Below are 19,432 nucleotides of genomic sequence, written 5' to 3'. Positions count from 1 at the left end.
GCTTCGTTCCCATCTCACATTTCAAGATCTCAGGAGTTTCAGAACATAGCCTGCCCAACTGGTATCTTATAAATTACAGTGATACCTGATGGGGTAGGAAGCTTATAACAAATTGCCTTGAAAACTAGGAGCAGACTCCAACAAGATGAGAGATTTGAAGATGGCTTTTCTCACAACAGCCAGGAGCCTGAGAAGGAGGGCAGCCCCTTATGATGATATTGCTTGGATCCTTTTATTTAGCTATCTGTTGCACATGTGTTCATGAAAACACAAGAAATCACGTAGTAAGGATCCAGCAATGGAAGTTATTGGAAGCTATTATCTGCTTAGCAATACTTATATTGAAAAAAAAATTAATCTTCTGTTAAAATCATTCATATGATATAATACTATGAGGCTAAAAACCACGTGCTGGGGACACAGTCTTGAAAGATTTGCTCTAGTTGGAGAAACAGATTGAACCGATATTCTGCACAAAGACGAGGCACCTTGCTTTTGGGCTGCCACATAAGCAACCAGTTTGGAGAAGTACATTCTTCAGTATGATTTAGTTCAAAAGTCTTGCAAGGGGATCTTTTATTACGCCGTTGACTTTGATGACAATTTGTAGTGATTGCTCGAAACTAACACTTACTTCTGCAGTCTATCAGAGAGCTCCTTAGAGAAAATTTCCTAACTTATCCATATAGGTTTGCATTCATCTTCAGTGTCATTGAAACCAATTCCCAATATACTATATGTTTAGTAATTATGTTTAATATGCAACAATGACAACAGAACAGTGACTCCTTTCCTGAATTAAAATAACAGCATGGAAGCAAAAGTATAAGTATAGATTTATTAGAGAAGTTATCTAAAATACAATATTATTTTCCTCTTTAAATTAGAGCATATATTATTTCAATGAAAAGATACTTTGTATTATTTCTATGGTAATAACAACTTGTAAAGATAATACTTAATTTAGGACATTTTTAATTAAAAAAATCCAACACTACCATTAAGACATAATCAAGGTTGTTGATAGCATGGGTAAAAATGTAAAATGGTCTCAAAAATATTTACATGTCAGTTTCTAAAATCTAAAAAGTCTAATTCTCAATATTCATTTTGCTTTACTTTCTCAAAATACTTTTTTTTCCTAAATCATACCTAGATTCTGTATTCCTGTGCTTTTCACAAAGCTTCAAGTTATCATTAGTTGTGTACTATCACACCAGTGGATGAGGTTTCTTAAAATGGCTTATTTCGCTACCACCATATCCTCTCCCAACATACTGTTATACTGAAGTGTCAGTCGCAGTAATAGTCACCAAAAAGCACACAGCCACCACCTCCCCCCACCCTATGCTTCCCCCCCAACCCCACACCTTAAGAACCCTTTCCTATTTGGCCGAGAGCCTTTCACATTTCATTAGCTGGCATTTTAGATGCTGAGCGAAAGAAAGAATGGATCTGGGAGACAAGATGTTGCCAGGGCACACATGGCAAAGGTTTGATTTGTGCTTAGCAAAAGGGGCTCCTCACAAACACAGCAATTTCTAATGCACTCAGCGCTGAGGTTACTGGAAGGAAGCTCTGACTTCTCTGCTCTTCAAAGGCTGACACGGGCGCCAGTTGTCCACCATATGGCACACAGGCTCGTTCTCAGCACTGAAGCAAAGGCCACGGAGTTTGCACATCTGTGGAAAAAGGTACGAACATCCTCAAATGAATACTCGTTTCAGCAGGACTATTGGAATTATACAACTTAGGCCTGAGCTAGAGGTTTGACTCAAAGTTTCACCAGCACTAACGGTCTAGAGACGGTGTCATCACCTATAAGTGTCTCTGCATTTCGTCCACACCACTTCCCACCCCTGACACAGGCTCTCCTGTCCACAAAACATCCTAGCAAGAAGAACTAAGAAAACACAGAAAAGAAAGACCTAGGCACGCATTTTTTGAACTCTGTGCACAAAGAGCTGCTTGTCCTTGATCCAGATCTGAATTGAAACCCTTTCAGAATCCTTTGCAAGTTGTACCGGTTTGGCTCTTTTGAAACTTGGATTTTTTTGTGTCCAGTTGACATTATGAAAAAATAAAAGTGACCTTACCCTTGGGTCTAATTAACGCAGCCAAATTCATTCAATGTATCTTGATTTTCAAACACTGTGAAAGGGAAAACTGTTCCGCATTGATAGGAGCATACTGTAAGGTTTTAGTGCTTGCTCCCAAAGTAAAACCGGTGTTTGCACAGTCTGATGTAATAAAAGCACATTGATGTCTCAGTGGGCATCTCCAAAACTAATAAAAAGACTGTGCCAAAATAATAACCCACCCCAAATGTGATCTCACAAAGACAGCTGGAACTGCTGACAGAAGTATGTAGGTGGAACACAGGATTTTGTACGAGTCAGACTGCAGGCCAGGCTTTCCCCAACTCAAGGAAGAAGGCCCCCAGCAGTGACCAGCGAGGAGAGGACTTTACTTTCAGGACCAACTGGAACAAAGTTTAGAGCTCAACCTCTGCCAGGAACTGCTCTGTCTCTACAGCAAAAGATAACGGGCTTGCTACATCCTGCTGTAACAGCCAGCTTTTATCTGCCTTTGGGAAACCAATTCAACTGGACCCAGTGTCCACACGTTGCTTTATGGTTTCTCGTTTTGATCAGTTTTGGAATGAAAAGGCAAGCTGCCACATGCACTGTTTTGATCTCAAATCCACCTTTGAAATGTCGACAGAGGGGTGTGTGTGGGAGAAACAAGTGGTGTCTTTTACCACTTGCAGGTGGTTAAAGTAGGTGTAGTAGGAAAAACAACTCTATTTTGGTGAATATGCTCCTGCTCTATAATAAAATATTTTGAAATCTTGGATTATCAATAGCAATACCAATAGTTTAGATAAAGTAAATAGCGTCAACTTCAATGCTCCCTTGCAGTTTATTAATGATAATCATTGCTATAATTATTATTTCCAATAGTTCTTCCTTGTCATTTATTCTATCTTTTATTACATTAAGTCCCACAACAGCTCAGTTGTACCTTTTTCCACATCAGCTGAATAAAAACTCTAGAATTATGTGTATATTGTTAGCATGTCTGCTATTGATAAAAGCGATTTAAGAGTTTGAGGAGTAAACTAAAGCTCTTCAGGGCTAGTTTATATTTATAGGCTCTAGATTCTATTTATATCTCCCAAGTATACAGATGTGAACCCATGATGGAATCTTGCCTCTATGTTATTTCATTAGTGGATGGTACAGAAAGCTAGAGCCAGAAGTGATTTAATCTGCATGAGCTCCTTCCTACTAGGAAGACTCTATCCTCCTCAAACTGCTCAACAGAACAAAGGATTTTTTCAGGCAGCAGACTTCTGGAATCTGCAAGTTTTCTCTCTTCTAAACAACGCAGTTTTGTTAGGATTGTCACAATTGTGCGTGGGATTTCCCAGTCTGTTCTGCGCTGAATAGAATTTGTAAAATGAGCTCTGTGTCCTGGAAATGCTGGAAGATCAACAAACCAACTACAGATCTCTGATGTGAGACTGTGGATGCAGAATACGGGCTCTTCAGACGCTTGGTAAACCAGATACTTTCAGGGCAAGTATACCCAGATAGGTGATGCGTGCACGTACAGCAAACGTGCTGATGTTCACTATACACACTAGACTTGCTCTGCATGTGCAAATGGTCCTTTCATGCATGCTACAAATTTCCCAGATTTTTACCACATGGCAGCTCTAAGTATGCATCTGGAAAGCTTGATTAAATTTTTTAAACCCTCTAAATTCTCCCTGGCCTGTGTTCAAATGGAGGACAGTCTTACATGTTACAGCAAACTCTACCTCCACGCAAAGAAGCAGAGTCCTGTCAGAAGAGGATAACCACTTCAGTTACGTATTTTTGACATCTGATCCTAGCCAATACCCTGCATAGCTCTGCAGTAACATAAACTGCCATTTCAATGACCACCAGGAGGGCTGAACCAAAGCAATAAATACGACTCCAGTAGATGTCTATTGGCACCATCCATTGGAGACTTACCTGCTCGGGGCTGACAGTGATGGGCTCCTTCAGAACATGCCAGATGACACATTCGAGAAGTGGAGGAGTGGTCAGTGAGCCGGGGTACGTCCAATAGTCTCTACATGCAGGAAGCAATCCAGTGGGGTCAAAGTTTGTGAAGGAAGCTTGCTTACCCTACAATAAAGAAAGTGGGCTAACGTCAGGGGAGAGACCACATACACACACTGGGCTTGCAGTAGTAAAGTCTCCTGTGGGGAGCTCCACGTTTGGAGAAAGGCAGAAATGGAGTTTGGCATGCAGTGTTGAGTGCCTCCCTCCTACAGCTGGGATTAAAGACATTCAGCAGTGTATTTCTTACACTGCTGTAAGTGTAAGTCTTACTTGTAAGTGTAAGTAAGTGTAAGTCTTACTTGTAAGTGTAAGTAAGTGTAAGTCTTACTTGTAAGTGTAAGTAAGTGTAAGTCTTACTTGTAAGTCTTACAAGACTTACAAGACATTGTTTCTCATTTCAAATGTTGAATTTATGTTCCTTGCTCCTAGAGATATGATTTGACCCTGCTTGAAGGAACAATGAGATTTCAGATGCCAAGTACATTGACGACACTGGAAACAGAGAACCTGGGAGACCTATTGGAGGGTCTATTGCAGTAAATGGCAACATCCATTTACCTCAAAGAGAGTCTGATGACAAAGATGACAGCATAGTCTCATTCTTTACCTTTCCTGTCCACATTTCCCATCAGCATAGGCCTTTACCACTATGAAGGTACTTTGTTATACAGTAAGTACTTTTAGTTTCTCATTACTCGGCTCATTAAGATCACACACACGCTTCACACAGTATTTAAAATACAGAAAGGCTTTTTTTCCCTAAGAGTTATATATTCTGATTAAACTTCTTATCTGGACTCCCTCTATAAATAGTCAAGAGAAGCATGCCCTCTTGGAGAAAGGAAATCTATCCCACAGACCCAGAGATGCAGGGAAGTGCCTTTTGCATCTGTCACCACTGACTAGAAAGGGCACCTGGAAGAGTAGTTTAGATTAGGAAGATGAATCCTACCCAATAAGTTTAAATGCAATTAAAAGACAGGGAAATGTAGTCACAGAGATGCAACGTGATCACTGTTTCTAGTATTCCCTGTCTTCTACCACAACGTCAGTTGAATCTCTTTTGCATTTAAGATTACAGGAGCATCAGCTGACAGCAGGAAGGTTTGTTTTACTTTTTACATGCAGCAAACAGGGAAGAAGTAAAAAAACCCACCAACTACTTTCTGAAGACGACAACACAGCACAGTTGTGATTGTTGTCAATCAACATAGACATACCTTGGTCTGAACAGAGTTCAGAGCATCCACAACCTTCTGTATTTCAGGCCTGGCATTTCCGACCTGTAATACAAACCACATGAAAAGTCAATAACCATGCACTCTCAAGATATCTTTAGGTTTCTGTTACAGTTCTCAAGGAAACATTTTATAGTACATTTTCCTAGCGCTGTTTCATTACATAACAGGAGTATTACAGCAAAAGTGACTGGAACTGTCTCTGTAAAATCCTGCCAGCTGACAGTCAGCACAAATGGGTCAGCCAAGGACACTGGACAGAAAAAAGTTATTTTGATTTACAGCGTGTGGGTTTATTTTTGGACTTGAGCTGTTCTTTTTTTTCATAGAAGTCACCCTCTTAATAAAATACAGTGAGGCCAGGACAGAGCACACAATGCTGGGGCACAATCACCTTCTCCAACTAGCTGTGAAGACAATTCAACTAAGAAAATGCTCTGGACATTTAACAATGAAAGGAAAAGGAAAATAGGAGTTATTTAGGCTGGTTCTACTGCAAACTCACACACACTTATCTTTGTCATTTATGAACATTACCTTTCACTGATAAGAGTTATGGCAGTGTCACTGTCTTGAAGGTGGCAAGTATGCTGCTATGGGCTGCCAGTGGCGGATGGCAGTCATACTCCATGGCTGGTGTACAATTTTTATATAGAGAGAAAACCAAGAATTTGGAGCACCGTCTAGTTTGCTGTAGATTTACGCAGTATAGCATACTGCTGCCTTATTCTATGTTTTAGGCTCTCAGGTCCCCCTGCAACACAATGAACATACTGGACTCAACCAAATAATACAAAAGAAAGAGTTCAACTAACCTTCATTAAGACGCCTACCACAGCCAAACCATCAGGATGCTTCACAGCTTCAGCAAATTTCCCATATTTTACGTTCCAGTGAACGATATGGAGCTAGGGACAAGAAAACAAGAAGCACTATGAAGATGATATTCCATCCATAATTTTACAAATGAGGATGCAGGGAAGTAATTTATTAAACATTAAGAGCAGATGGTGTTTTACTGCTGAGATTTAAAACCTTTTGTGTACAGTTAAGATTTTATTGAACCATTTCTCTACTTTCAAGTTTCATTTATGCAAAGAAATTTCTGTCGTGTGTTTTATTTTGATTCTCACTCTTATTCCCAGATGAGTTTTAAATGCAAACTTTGGCTGTATCGTTTTGCTTTTAGTCTGGTGAAACTCCTGTTATCTTCAGTTTTTCAGTTTTTATCATGAGTTTTTCCTGCATGCAGCCTGGAGGATTCTGATGTGGTATTTTAATGCTATATATCATGGAGTTCTTATCAACACCAAAAGACATGATTGTCCAGTGTCAGGGAGAAGAGACACTAACTATAGATCTGACCTGCAATCTAGAGAGTTTTTTAAACAGAGTTCTGTCCTTTTCTAGAAGACCTTTGGAAAGAACATGAAATGAACCTCCAGGTCACGTTAACCACAATGTTGCTTTCCACTTCATTACCAAGTTATTTCTAATTTAAGTTCATTTGTCTGCAAGTCAACTCGAATGAGTAATTATGGTACTGTGAACAGATGTAAGGCAATGGCAAGTTTCTTGAATAAGACAAAAGCTAAATCTATCCCATGAAAGCGCAGCAGAGCCAATGAATCCGTGGGGCATTTCTTTTATCCATCAATACAAATCACAGGTAAGTTCAGTTAATGTGTATTTATGAAAGGGTAGAAAAAGTCTGTCGCAGCATCCAGAGGTACATTTCTAAACAGTGGACACGGAAAGGTGGGATGCAAGGCACTAAAGTCATTCCATTTCTGTAGTGAGACTGTAATACAGAGTCACCAGTGGTCAAGGGACATCTGGAGTCTCAAGGATATCACACAATATCTCACTTTGATACCTGTCCCCTTCACAGCTCACCTTGCTTCTTTGCTACCAAAAGGTGAAAGGGTCTGCCCCAAAATTATTCTTTTGTTTATATAAACATCTCTGATGTTAAAAATTGAAGCCAGGAAAAGGAGCGGTGTGTGTACACAGGTGCTACAATTCTATTTCTTCACAATTTTCAAGAGAACCGAGAAAGTAGGGGAAAGCCAGGGATAATTAAGATGGTTTGTTTTTTTTTTTCTTCTGTAGTCTAGTTGGTATGAAGTAGTTGAAAAAAAGATAATTACAATAGTCCTCCAATTCTCATCTCTGCTCTTGCAAGGAGTAGGTCCTAGTGTGGCATTGTACCAATATCTTCTATGGTAACCCCCACAATCTCTTGCTTTATGAAGATTTGTAGAGAAGCTGCTACCATGTTGGAATATTAAAAAAGTACTCATTATACACAAAAGGCTGGAGAAAGTAAAGCATGTCCTACCTCTGCATCATACTTCACACCATCCACAGTGTGCTCAGACCCTTGGCCCTCACAGGATCCCCAGTGAATGTGGAACTGTGCCAGCCTGTAGACCCCATCCAGCGCTCCTCCTTGCAGCACTGCAAAGCAAAGAGCCTCCGTTAGCATATCCCACAACCTTTGTGCTTCCAACCGGAACGTCCATCTCAAGTCTCCCAAGTGAATTACAGTCCATCACTCTGCATGCTGCCATGCTACTCCAGATCATCCTCAACGGTACATTGCTGCAATAGGCCAAAATCAGTAATAAACATAGAAAACCGTAAGTGACTTGACAGTGAGTGTGTCATCAGCAATTTAACAGGCATGCTAATACAGGTGACGAGGGGAGAGCTAAGGATGTAACTTTTCTGTCACCAAATAAATAAAAAAAGGCCAAGAATAGCCTTTGTAAGAAGCCCATATAGAGTCCTTCTACAAAGTACACTTGCAGACCAAATCATCTTTCACTTACTAATGTACTCTGTCCCTTAGTTTTAGACACTTTATCCATTTAGGCCTTAATCCTGCAAATCCTGCAGTGGATTGGATTGACTAAAATGCTTTTGGTTCCAAATTAAACCCAAACCCCTGTCATCCACGGGTCACAGCAAGGTAAAGCGTGAGGTACAGTGCAAGAGATGTGAACTCAAATCTCCGTCCCTCCCATCCTTCACTCCTTCAGAATGAGTTTTAAAAAACGGTGGAGAGAACAGCAATGCCTGCACAGGCAGATTTCTTTTTTTTTAAACATGGATTGGAAATGAGGCGTTTACTTATGGTCTCCACTATCTGGCGTTACTCCTGCTATGTGACTGCTGTCAGCGGAGTGCCCAGCCACATTTTCGATTACACAGGAGCAAGTTCCCCCGAGCTTCCTTACTCTGCCTTTTAGTTTTAACCTTGTACTTAAACTGTGACCAACCACCATTATACAGGATCAAGCTCTATTACTGCAAAATGCTCATGGCACAGACAATGTCTCCTCCAGTGCAGCATAAAGCACAGAACAATAACAAATAGTTCTATTAAATAGAGCTATTTATCTAAGTTATTAGAGCAAGGTTTCACACCGGTTTGTGGTTTGGGTTGGGTTTTTTTTTTGCTAAGCGTCTCAAATTCACGATTAAATCTTTAAGATGTTAATATTTAAAAATGAAAAATATTTTAAAAAATGTAATTTCAAGTGTTATATATCTTAGAAATCAATTTCTCTCTCTATATATACACAAATATACATATAATAAAGTGACAGAAGAGTGCTGACATCAGATATTACATGTGAGTGTGCTCTGTGTATGTGCCACAAACAAAATGGTTCTGTGGAGTAAAGATGCTTTCCTCTCAGTCTGAAATTAGTCTAGACATTATCACAATACGTGCATGTGTGAAACTATACATCAAATGCAGGCAGGAAAAGGTCACTGTCAGTTCAAGTTTGAATAATTCTGATCATATGCAAGCATGGACAACAACAGCCATGGATACTTGGCAATGGAGTGAGAAGGATTAGGCTAAAAAAATGGAATACATGAAAAATAAATATAACATACATATAAAACACATTAGTTTTATACTGGTATGCCTTACACATGCAAAATTTGGGTTCAGTAGACAAATGCAGCATTTGTCTGGGGCTCCTGCTTTGGTAAATATATTCAGAAGTCTCCCAATATGTACTCCTATTTGAAAAATGTGAATATATGTTCCACTGCAGACTTTGTAATTTCCAATACTGCAGCCAACACCGTACAGCCAAAAGACCAAGACTTGCCCTACCTATCGCCAAGCTATGTGATACAAAGAAGAAGGGCTACTTACAGTAACTAAATAGGAACACATCTTATTCTACTTTTACGTTTCTGCATGTGCTAGGTGCCAAGAAGCACAATTGTTTCAAATATAGGATTACAAATTAGAATGCTTTTTTTCAGAACAGTACTGTGAACGTGCATTAGTTCCTTTTGAAAATTAAGTAATTGGTTGCTATGTCATTACAGATGCAAAATCATTTAATCCGCACAATATCATGTTCCATTTAAAAATGATGCCATGGAGTTGCAATGTTTCAGTTTCAGTTCCTTCGGCTAATGGACTCGCTGCTCATTGCAGATACAAACGGACTGAGGTTCCACCATTCCTGAACCCCAGAAAGCACTAGCGCAGCACAGGTTAATTTGCCACTATTAAAGCATGCTAAAAAGCAGAACCATGCAATCTTCTTAAATCCATTTACAGTGTTATTTCTCTACATAGTTTGCTATAGTCTCATAAAACTCAAAAGATGCAGAAAAATCTCTTGGCAGTTTTTGCTTACTTTTCTCATTCTGTGGTTCTCAAATCCAGCACTAGCTTATTTTGACTCACAGCAGAGCATTCAAAGAAAGTAATAATTAATTAGTGTAAATGAATACAAATTTAGCAGGCTTAATTACAGAACAGCAGAACAGCCCTTCTTGTTCTAGCCTATATTAAGCAGTCATTATTTTTTTAATACTTCTCAGCCTTTCCAAAGAAGTAAAATTTAAAATTAAACTTAAAAGGCAAAGTAGAAGTGCTAGAGCTTCATTTTTTCCCAGCACAAGCTTTTAAAACCGTGAATAAAATGCTAACAGCTTTTGTAAAATAAAAGTTCACCAAGAATCAGAGCAACAACCAGGAACTTCCCTGTCCCGTGTGACATGAACATCGATTCAGGCCACATTGACGATAGAAGTCAACCTTTCCATCCCGTTTTTTTTGAGGGATGTGGAAATTCTGATCCATATTTGAGCATCTCATCATTCGCTTCTTTCCTCTGGAAATCAGTATTAGTGTACACCATCCTGGAAATACTTATGTAGCTGTGCTCCCTTCCATTACATAGCACAGCCTCAAATGCAAGGTGAAGACAGCATCAGTCAACCTGGAAAACACATTATTTTCTTACAGACTCATCCTACTTAACACAATCTATGTCAGTAACCTGGTCTCCATAGATATGTAACAGCCCAAGAGGTGACAGCTTGAAAATGCAATTTTTTTTTCTATTTGACAGTTATTTGAAATCTTGCAGAGAGACAAATTTGGAGCTACTTTGCTTAGATTAAGAACTGGTAACTGTTTTCAAACTTCTACCCTTTACTGGAGAAGTTATATTAGTAACATCTAGTAATTAGATTGCACTTAATAAGTAATCTCACAACATTTTCTAAATTAGGTGAACATAAGTATTAGCAGCACTAAGTTGGAAAGTCAAATAACCACACAAACTGTTCCATTTATATCTGTGGGACTTCTCGGATAAAGAAGGTGAACTCGATTTGTCTCCATTACAGTTTCTTGGGATATTTGGAAACACACAGAAACCAAAGGGCATTTTGCTGCGTCTGTGACAGCTGTTTACTGAGGTCACACAACTTCACCGCCTATTTAAAGGCAAGTCACTGGGTAGTTGTTCTTCCCATGTAGAACAGAACAGCTTTGTAAAAAATACTGTGGATCACTTCATACCTTTTTTCAGGAAGTGGCAGCATCCACGTCTGTGAATTTTTGCAGGGATACTGTGGAATTACTGTTATTTAGTTACCTCCTATGGGATGTTCCCTCTATACAGACAGGAGATTAATAAATTTTATCAGGACAATAAACCCAGCAAAGAAATAATCGAAATGGCTGAACTGCAATATCGTTTCATGAGTTAGAATTAATTCCTTCCTGTCATACACATTAGCATGGGAAGAAAAATATTACTCTAAAGTTTGTTACTCTGAGAAAATGCAGAATGAGAAAGCGTTCTTCAAATGGAAATCACAGACAGCAAAGCTCCTTCCCACAGCTGAAACAGTGAGTCCACTACAGCACTACGGATGTCCAGAGCTCCAAGCTTATGAAATTTAGTTCTAATCGAGATTCCACCAAACAAAAACCTAGCAGCAGGACATTTCAAGCATCTACCTTTGATGACAGCCCTCTTGCACACACATCGCTCTGGCATAAAGAAAGCCACCATTGTGTATCAGCCTACAAGAGATGTGCACATGTATATGATGCTGTAGGTATGTATATATGTAAACATATGTGTAGTATATACATTAATGTTAGTGTTGTGTAAGCTTTTGTGTATACACAGACATCTGCATGACAGAAGACAGGCCTTGAGGAGGCAAAGTAGACAAAGCATTACTTGAGGAAAAAAAATCTTGAGCACCATGCACTATTAGTGGCACAAAAAAGGCTTTTATGAGGATGCCCAGGGATTAGCCCTGTGTTCTTATGCAAGATGGGCTTCCCCATCTGACAGACTGAAGAGTTCAGTTAGGGTGAGCTGCCATTTCTGTGAAACGTGGAGTACAGAGCGTCACATTTTGTGAGATGTTTCCTTCTTTATGTTATCTCTTTCAGACATTCCTTCTAGGACGCTGTATCATGACAAGCAAGAGAGCAAGACAGCACGCAAGCATCTGACTGTAGGGATCATACTTGCGGAAAACATCTGTAATGAGTTTCACCAAGAGAAAAACTACGTAATTGGTATAACGTAAGAAAAAAAAAAAACTACTCTGACCTTGCTAGAGAGAGCCTGATAAGGCAACAAGGATGTTCCACAGAGATAGACCAGAATGAAACATATGCCAAGAGGCAGTAGGTCTGAAGACGTGTGTAGCGGCAGCAAGTCAGTGATCCTGATTCACCTCAGCTGAACTGTTTCATCTTGACTGGGTAGCAGCCAGAGAGACTCTGACCTGCTTAAGGATACAAAGCCATTTAGGTTCTTAACTTTCCTCCCACTCTCTGGGCCCAGTGGAGCTTATTTCTCACATAGTCTCTGAAATGGAGATTCTCTGAGAGTCATAAGGTACTGTACAGAGTCCTTGATCAGCCTTCAATTCTCACATTTCACACCGTGTGAGCCAACAATGACTTTGTAAGAACAGAGTTGGAAGCATTAAAATTCTCTTAAAAGTAACAACTGGTTTAATTTCTAATGGCAATAGCTATAACACTGATCTCAGTGACTGCTTACAGTACTGAAAACTGAGCACTGGGCATGGTGCTCCTACTACATTGAGATCTAATGAAGGACGAACAAACAAGGTGTGAGTATTGCCTCTTAAGTATGCAGTGGTCCCTCATGTCTGTAAGTGAACAAATGTATTGGCTGGGAAGAGTAGTCATGGTGACATCTGGCACACAGCTTTGTTACATCTTCAAAACAAATTTTTCCAAGTGGACATACCTGCTAACAGCTAACTAGTTTCTCCTGGTTTTGCCCTAAAAGTGCCTCTAGAGGAGGAATTTGGAAGAAGGGAAAGAAGTTGCCATGATTCTTAAATGCACAATCCATGTCAAATTTCTACTCAGAAGTTGCATTTAACAAAAACGAACAAACAAAAAATTCGATGTAAGTGAAGGGCACTTTTGGGCTCTGTAAAGAAGTGAAGGCCTGAAACATGCAGGACTGATTTCAAGCCCTCTCATCTTCCTTTCCGGTTCCTGGAAGCACTAGAGCTATTCTCAAGTCACTTGCTTATGTAGGCTTTACAGCTTCTGGTGATGCCAGTTCATAAGAGTTCACACACCCTCTGGGACCTCTGACTTTCTAGTCAAGCAGTGCACAAAAGTACTTGTGGCACATAAGCAGGTGTTTATTGAATATAGTCCCCTAAAGCTATAAGCAATCAACCATCTGATTTATCATTCAAAGGGTCGACACATTGCTTCGGCTATACACTGCATTGTGGACCTTCAATCCACGACTGTATACTGATAACATGCAATATTATTTCAGCATAGCTAATATTATATCTTTGGAGCTGGGGAGCCTAAAAAATAGACCAGTGGCAGTGACCTTGATTAAGAGTTGTGCCTTAAAGACAGCAGGCCTGCATGTTCCTTCCCCCATTTACTAGCTGAGGGGGAAGTGCAGAAACAGAGCAACAGTGGCACAACTTTCAGAGTAACTGACCGCCAACCAAGCAGTGCTAATGCAATGTCTCCTGGATAGCCAACATAATGCAATAGATTGGTTTGGTTACAGTGAGTCATAATTCAAGACAGCTGAAGGGTCCACATTAATATTTACAATTATAGGAAGAATTAGGTAATATATTTGATTACAACTACTGAAAGTCTCCCAAGGGGTGCTAGTATCAAGGCCAATACAACATTTTCATTTTCCTAGGTCTCCTCATAATTGTAAAGTTATTTGCACAAATGTTGGATTTATTTGTGACTCTGTATTGGATTTCAATATTTCTCTAGCTCAGCAGCAAGGAAGGAAAAAGAAACAATTAAGAGGCTCATCCACAAGCAGAAATCACCAGTGCATTTAGTAATGTCTCTAGAGCCTTACACCATAGTTGCAATTTACTTCTGTCAGGTTCTACAACTAAAATATGATATTTTAACATTCTTGTTATGGAATAAATTAATTGTTGATTGACTTCTTCCGTTTATAGACCATCAAACACATGATCAGAAAACACAGAATACAGTGCCTCCTGCTGTGAGCATTCCCCACTTGAAATTCTGAAAAAATTTCCAGGAAACTTACATAGAGAATACGTTGTAAGTACGTTACAAAAATCTTCTTTCAGGCTCTTGAGGCTTTCTTGAGTAAAGTCATTTCCTGTGGTTTTACAGCTCTGAGAAGTGACTGTTTACTTCTGTCTTTTAAAGTGAGTTAAACTACATATGTCCTTACAGCAGACTATAACATAAAGTGATTAATATGACTAAGCAGGTACCCTTAATGAGACACTCCTTTGCTAAAAAGTTCCTAAAATAAAGTGTATTATTATAGCTCAACAGTTATCAGCACCATTTGCTTCACTCATCTGTGCAATGTCAGGTCCCAGGACACAAGAGTGGATGAACCTGCATTTGTAGTTTTATTCCTAGTGACACTTTTATCATAACAAACTTCTGCTTTTATTTATAGAAATTTTAAAGATGAATGCCTACAAATATTTGAACTTTTATTATTATTAAAGGACAGTGGACATGAGAACTAAGAAAGCAACTGCAAGAACTGAAGGAGAAGAGAGACTAAGTGACAATCAAAAGAGGAAATTCACTGTTCACTTTCTACATATGAGTCCAAGAAAACATTTTGAAAGACTGCAAGGAAATAAGACAGAAGATATCCTTTTATCTAAGAAAAAATAATGGAATTTCAGCAAACAAAAAAGGTTCATAAACATGGCAAAGCCAATTTGTGAATTTTCTTTCCACACACCATTTCTACCAACTAGCAACTGTGAAATATGATGGGAATTCACTTCAGGAATTGACTGAGCCTTTAGAAGTGTATTCTGGAATGCAACAGCTGTCACATAGCGCGAGAAATTCAAAGGCTGTACTACAAAAACTGATAAGGAAGATTTGGGGGTAATTGCTTAGGAAGATGGTTTTTCTAAGCATGCTTAGTAACATCTATCTAAAAATTAAAGAGGAAGTAAAACAAAGTCAAGTTCTAAAGCTATCACAAAGATTTTAACATAATTTCTCTCTTAAAACATCACTGCAAGAGGAAATTGTACAGGTCATAGGCATACAACCTGACACAAGAGTTATATCTATATAGCTCCACCTATTAGTAAAGAGATATTTTAAAAGTAGAGAAGAAAACATCAGTTGCGCATAGATTATTTTTGTTAAAAAAGTTAAACTTTTATCTTACATCCTTACTATGCTAAGGAATATAGATGGGATCTCATTTTAAGAAATCCTATTTTTCCTTTTAGATTTTTAGCTTTTCACCAATATGGGCAGAAGCTTTATACTACATATTCTTGTATGCACACACATAATGTAACAAATGCACATTTGTGAGGAAGAGACTTTTATTTTGGGGAAAAATATTTTACATCAAAACCTTGAATATTCTGATACCTACTTGTTGTTACTTGTGATCAACAGTATTCACATAACATATTTTCTGAATCAACAGTAATAACTACTTTCAAAGAGTTTTATCCAAACATGTATTTTAACTTTCTTATTTACTTTACTTTTATTATACTATTACTACCCGTATTTTTTTATTGCAAGAACTCATTTTGCAATAACTGAACAGCAGGAGTTATCAGACAGTAATAGTCAGAACTGCTGTTCTATTTACTTCAGTGCCATTAGTTATAAGCGTGAAGATTCTTAATGAATGGATCTACTTCTTTGTTTGTGAATAATCTTCAAGACGTGAGTAATTGCACACAATGATCTTACTACTTCGTTTTGCGCCTACTACCACAGATAATTCGTTGCTGCATATGGGACAGCTCATAGCAGCATGCACTATAGCCTCTGAGCTACAGGGAAGTATTTACAGGATTTTGTTCCATTGTCTTCTGTAAAACACACCAGCACATCACATAATTTCACACTGCTTCTCCTTGTGACTGTTGCGTGATGTCTAACCAAGAATTTGGTACACACATTATCATGAGTCTCAAATTCAGAAATAGGAGTGAATCAAGCACAGTCAAGTCAGCTCTATTTTGTGTAAGGAAAGTAGGTTACCTAGTTAACTGCATACAAATGAAGCCATTAAGTGTGCTGCCAGGTAGATTCTATGCACTGTAATTTTCAATAGGAAGTGTAATACTGAAGGACCCACCCTCACCTGGCCTCACAGAGATATGTTTAACGCTTTTTTTTTTTCCCCCTGAAGAATAATCAGTTGCTGGTTTGCTAATAGTCACTGAGAATATTTCTACTTGCATCTCCTATCCTCCCACTCTGAAAGCTGTGTCACTGCATATCTGTCAGAGGATCCCTGTCACAGATGTTCTGGTTCTGCACCGACTTTTCTCACAGAAAGCATTCTTCCTACAGACATTTCTTTAGATTATTTTATGTTCCTGCCATTTTTTCCTCCCAAGTTACCAAATACAACCTAATTTCCACAATCTTCCCAAACTTATGCACACACAAAGTGAATGCATAGTAGTGTTGTTATACTGTGGATACCCGAAACTCTTTCCTTTGAGCTCACTGAGAGCAGGATGATGGTGAGAGCAGACTCGCATGTATCTGGTGAAAACATCATCACTTTTTTTGTATTCTGAATCATTTATCTTATTCTCCGTGACACTGCTAAAATGAACATACATTCAGCTCCTCAGTGCTTCAGAAAAAAAACCACTAAGAAGTCAGAATATCTTTTTTTTTTTAAGCCATAGAAATATTAATGTGAATGATCTACGTAAATTACACATGGACCTACGTGTCTTTATATGACTGTGAACGCTTATAGCTGACTGTTTAATATTGTTCAGTATGAAGATTGCAATTAAAATAGAAAGTCCAATTCTTAGAGCAATTCTGCATGTGTTATACTGTTTTACTACATTACCTGCAAAACCCTCACATTTTTAGTAGGCACGGATCATTTGTTTTCAGCACCATTCCCTAAATGACATTGCTAAAGAAATGCTTAGGAGAAACAGGGCACTTGCTCAAGTTAAATCAGGCAGTGTCTAGAAAAGGCAGTGACTTACAATGGGATTGTTTTTGCTGTCTAAATTAAAAATAGAAGCACATTCATTGCAGCAGGGTGATGATTTCTGCAAATTCAGTCACCAGAAAAACTACAGTTAAAGACAACCTACAAAACCCTTGTTGCAACTGCGGCTTGGATTCCATTTGTCCATCAATGTGGCCATTCCTTTCAGTATGGATTACTAAAAGGTTTGCAGGATTCAGTACTTAATTTCACCACACAGTACAATGAACAGTAAGACGCTGCAGAACGACTGCCTACTAGCAAACTTTGTAGCAATGTGTCAGATGCATTATCTTTATCTAGAGAGCCCAGAGTCAAGAAATGTCAGGGATAATACTTGTTTAAATTACAAAAGAACAAAGGTATTTTCTAATCATTCCTCTCTTTCTGTACTAACCTGGGAGCATATTGGCTTCAGAAATATGAAATAATATTTTGATAACCAAAGAAACTATTTCCAAACTATTTCCACTTCAAGTTGCTAACTTTAATCCTTTGCTATTCTACGGCCAATTTCTTCCTAAGATGTATTTTGCCTCTTCTTTTAACCATTTGGTTGACAGCTTACAATGAGCTATGCCTAAAATTGTTCTTGTCAAATAATCATCTGGGTTGTTCTTTAGTTTCTTTCCACAGTTGAGCCCTTATCCAAATCCTTCTGATTTAAACAAAAATAAAGCAATTCATTTTTCTGGAGTTTAGAGTAAGGCAGGTCAAAACTGCCCAGACAAGCTTAGTCTTCTTCTAAAGGGAGCTCAGTTTCCTTCTAGCCTAAAGGAGCCGTGTGGGATGCTGAATCCTGACCTTCCTGAAGCCAAAACACGTTGGTATTTTTTTGGTCTTTGAAAAAAAACTATGGCTTCAATAGACATTTTAGTAGCAGTGTCCATAGCAGTTTCTCCCATCTCCACCCCTCCAGCACACAAAGATAAGGTCTCACCTGACTTGTCGGAGGAATCATCAAACTCCACGTTGAAGGAGTGCCCGTTGTTGACGATGTTTCTAGCCGTGCCGGCATCATAACTGAAGCTGAGAGGCTTCAGAGAGGAGTCGTACTTGGCAGACTTGCTGCTAATGTCAATGGGGGACTGGCGCTCGCCATTGGCGATGGGGAAGTGCTCGTGCCAGTGAGCGGGTCCTGCAAGACAGCGTGAAGCAGCTCAGCGGGAAGAGACACAAAGCTCGGGGGATATAAACGACGACCCTCGCTCTAGAAACGGGGATGTTCTAAACACTAGCATCAGCCTTTGATAACCTACCATCTGTGCGGGTGCCCGATGCTGGCTACACAGATGAGGGGAATCCTACCCGGGGACCAAGGCACGGAGCCGGCGTCCCTGAGCTGTGGAGGCTGAGGCTGGGGTTTTACTGGGGAGCCCTTCTAGAGGCCACCCCGTTCTGCTGGAGCAGCGCTCCGTCCTCCCCTTCTCCTTGCGCCGTTACCGAAGTAAAGGAATGACAGTGGGAAACCAGAAGATGCTCCAGGCAAATCGCACGGCGCGCCTGGCTCGCTGCTCAGGCGCAGGTGGCATCTCAAGGTTAAAAGTGAAAAAAAAGAAAAAAAGCGCCACCGAGCTCACTCCCGCTCAGGGCGCGGGTTCGGTCCGACGGGCAGCGAGCACGTCCCGAGCGCTGCTCCCAGGGACGTGCCGGCAGGTGTCCCGGGCCGGGCCGCGCAGCGCCGGCCGGCCGGAGCCCCGCACCCCGTCGGGCACTCACCGTCCTGGCTGCCGTATCCCCAGTGGTGGGACATGGTGCGTGGCCCGGCTGAGTCCGCGGAGGGCTGTCGCAGCGCCGCGGCCCCGGCGTGCTCTCAGGGGCTTTTATAGGCTCCCGCCAACTCCATGCCCTTCTCCGCGGCCGGAGGAAGGGGTGGGGAGCGCGGGCGGGGGCGGAGGGAGACTCCGCTGGGGGCGGGGAGAGCGGTCCCTTGTAATCCGCGATCCGCCGCGGCCGCGGAGCTGCGGCGGGCCCGGCCGGCAGCGCCCCCGGCAGCCGAGCGGGGCGGGGGCGGCCGTCCCCCCCTTCCCCCCCCCCCCCCCCCCCATTGCGCACCTGCGGGAGCCTGGCCGCTGCGCGGGGCGCCGTGACCGCGGGGCGGTGCCGGCGGGCCGGGGGCAGCGTGGCGGGAGCCGGCGGCGGGCGGCGGGCGCGCGCCTCCTCCGCGCGCGGGGGGTGAGCGCGTGAGTGTGTGCGCGTGTGTACGTGCGCGCGTGGCGGGGAAGGGCAC

General features: G+C 40.7%; 1 protein-coding gene and 1 long non-coding RNA gene across 3 annotated transcripts in view; one reads left to right on the top strand and one right to left on the bottom strand.

The window, feature by feature from the left end:
* The window catches only part of LOC147529051 (uncharacterized), a 48,283-nt gene extending 42,951 nt beyond the window's left edge, over positions 1-5,332 (top strand). For both annotated transcript variants that reach the window (XR_015222083.1, XR_015222082.1), the window contains one exon: positions 4,548-5,332. This is a non-coding gene — a long non-coding RNA (uncharacterized LOC147529051). The remainder of the gene's footprint in view (positions 1-4,547) is intronic.
* Positions 737-19,026, bottom strand: LOC104382245 (carbonic anhydrase 2). Its single transcript, XM_086608717.1, has 7 exons — positions 18,922-19,026; positions 18,143-18,340; positions 7,698-7,816; positions 6,172-6,264; positions 5,339-5,401; positions 4,026-4,181; positions 737-1,682 (listed from the first exon to the last, which is right to left on the bottom strand). Exons 1-7 carry the CDS (start codon positions 18,953-18,955, stop codon positions 1,563-1,565), a joined length of 783 nt encoding a protein of 260 aa, XP_086464843.1. The 5' UTR covers positions 18,956-19,026; the 3' UTR covers positions 737-1,562.
* Positions 19,027-19,432: the final 406 nt, after the last annotated feature.

Source organism: Tauraco erythrolophus, chromosome 3 (genome assembly GCF_009769465.1).
Source record: "Tauraco erythrolophus isolate bTauEry1 chromosome 3, bTauEry1.pri, whole genome shotgun sequence".
Classification (NCBI taxonomy): Eukaryota; Metazoa; Chordata; class Aves; order Musophagiformes; family Musophagidae; genus Tauraco; species Tauraco erythrolophus.
The sequence above is the reverse complement of the archived record's forward strand: the minus strand, read 5'-3'. Positions and strand labels throughout refer to the sequence as shown.

Coding starts and splice junctions, on each gene's coding strand:
- LOC104382245 (XM_086608717.1), bottom strand. CDS start 18,955: ATGTCCCACCACTGGGGATACGGCAGCCAGGACG. Junction 7,817..18,142: donor TGATTCCTCCGACAAGTCAG/GTGAGACCTTAT, acceptor TTTGCTTTGCAG/TGCTGCAAGGAGGAGCGCTG. Junction 6,265..7,697: donor GTGTGAAGTATGATGCAGAG/GTAGGACATGCT, acceptor TCTTGTCCCTAG/CTCCATATCGTTCACTGGAA.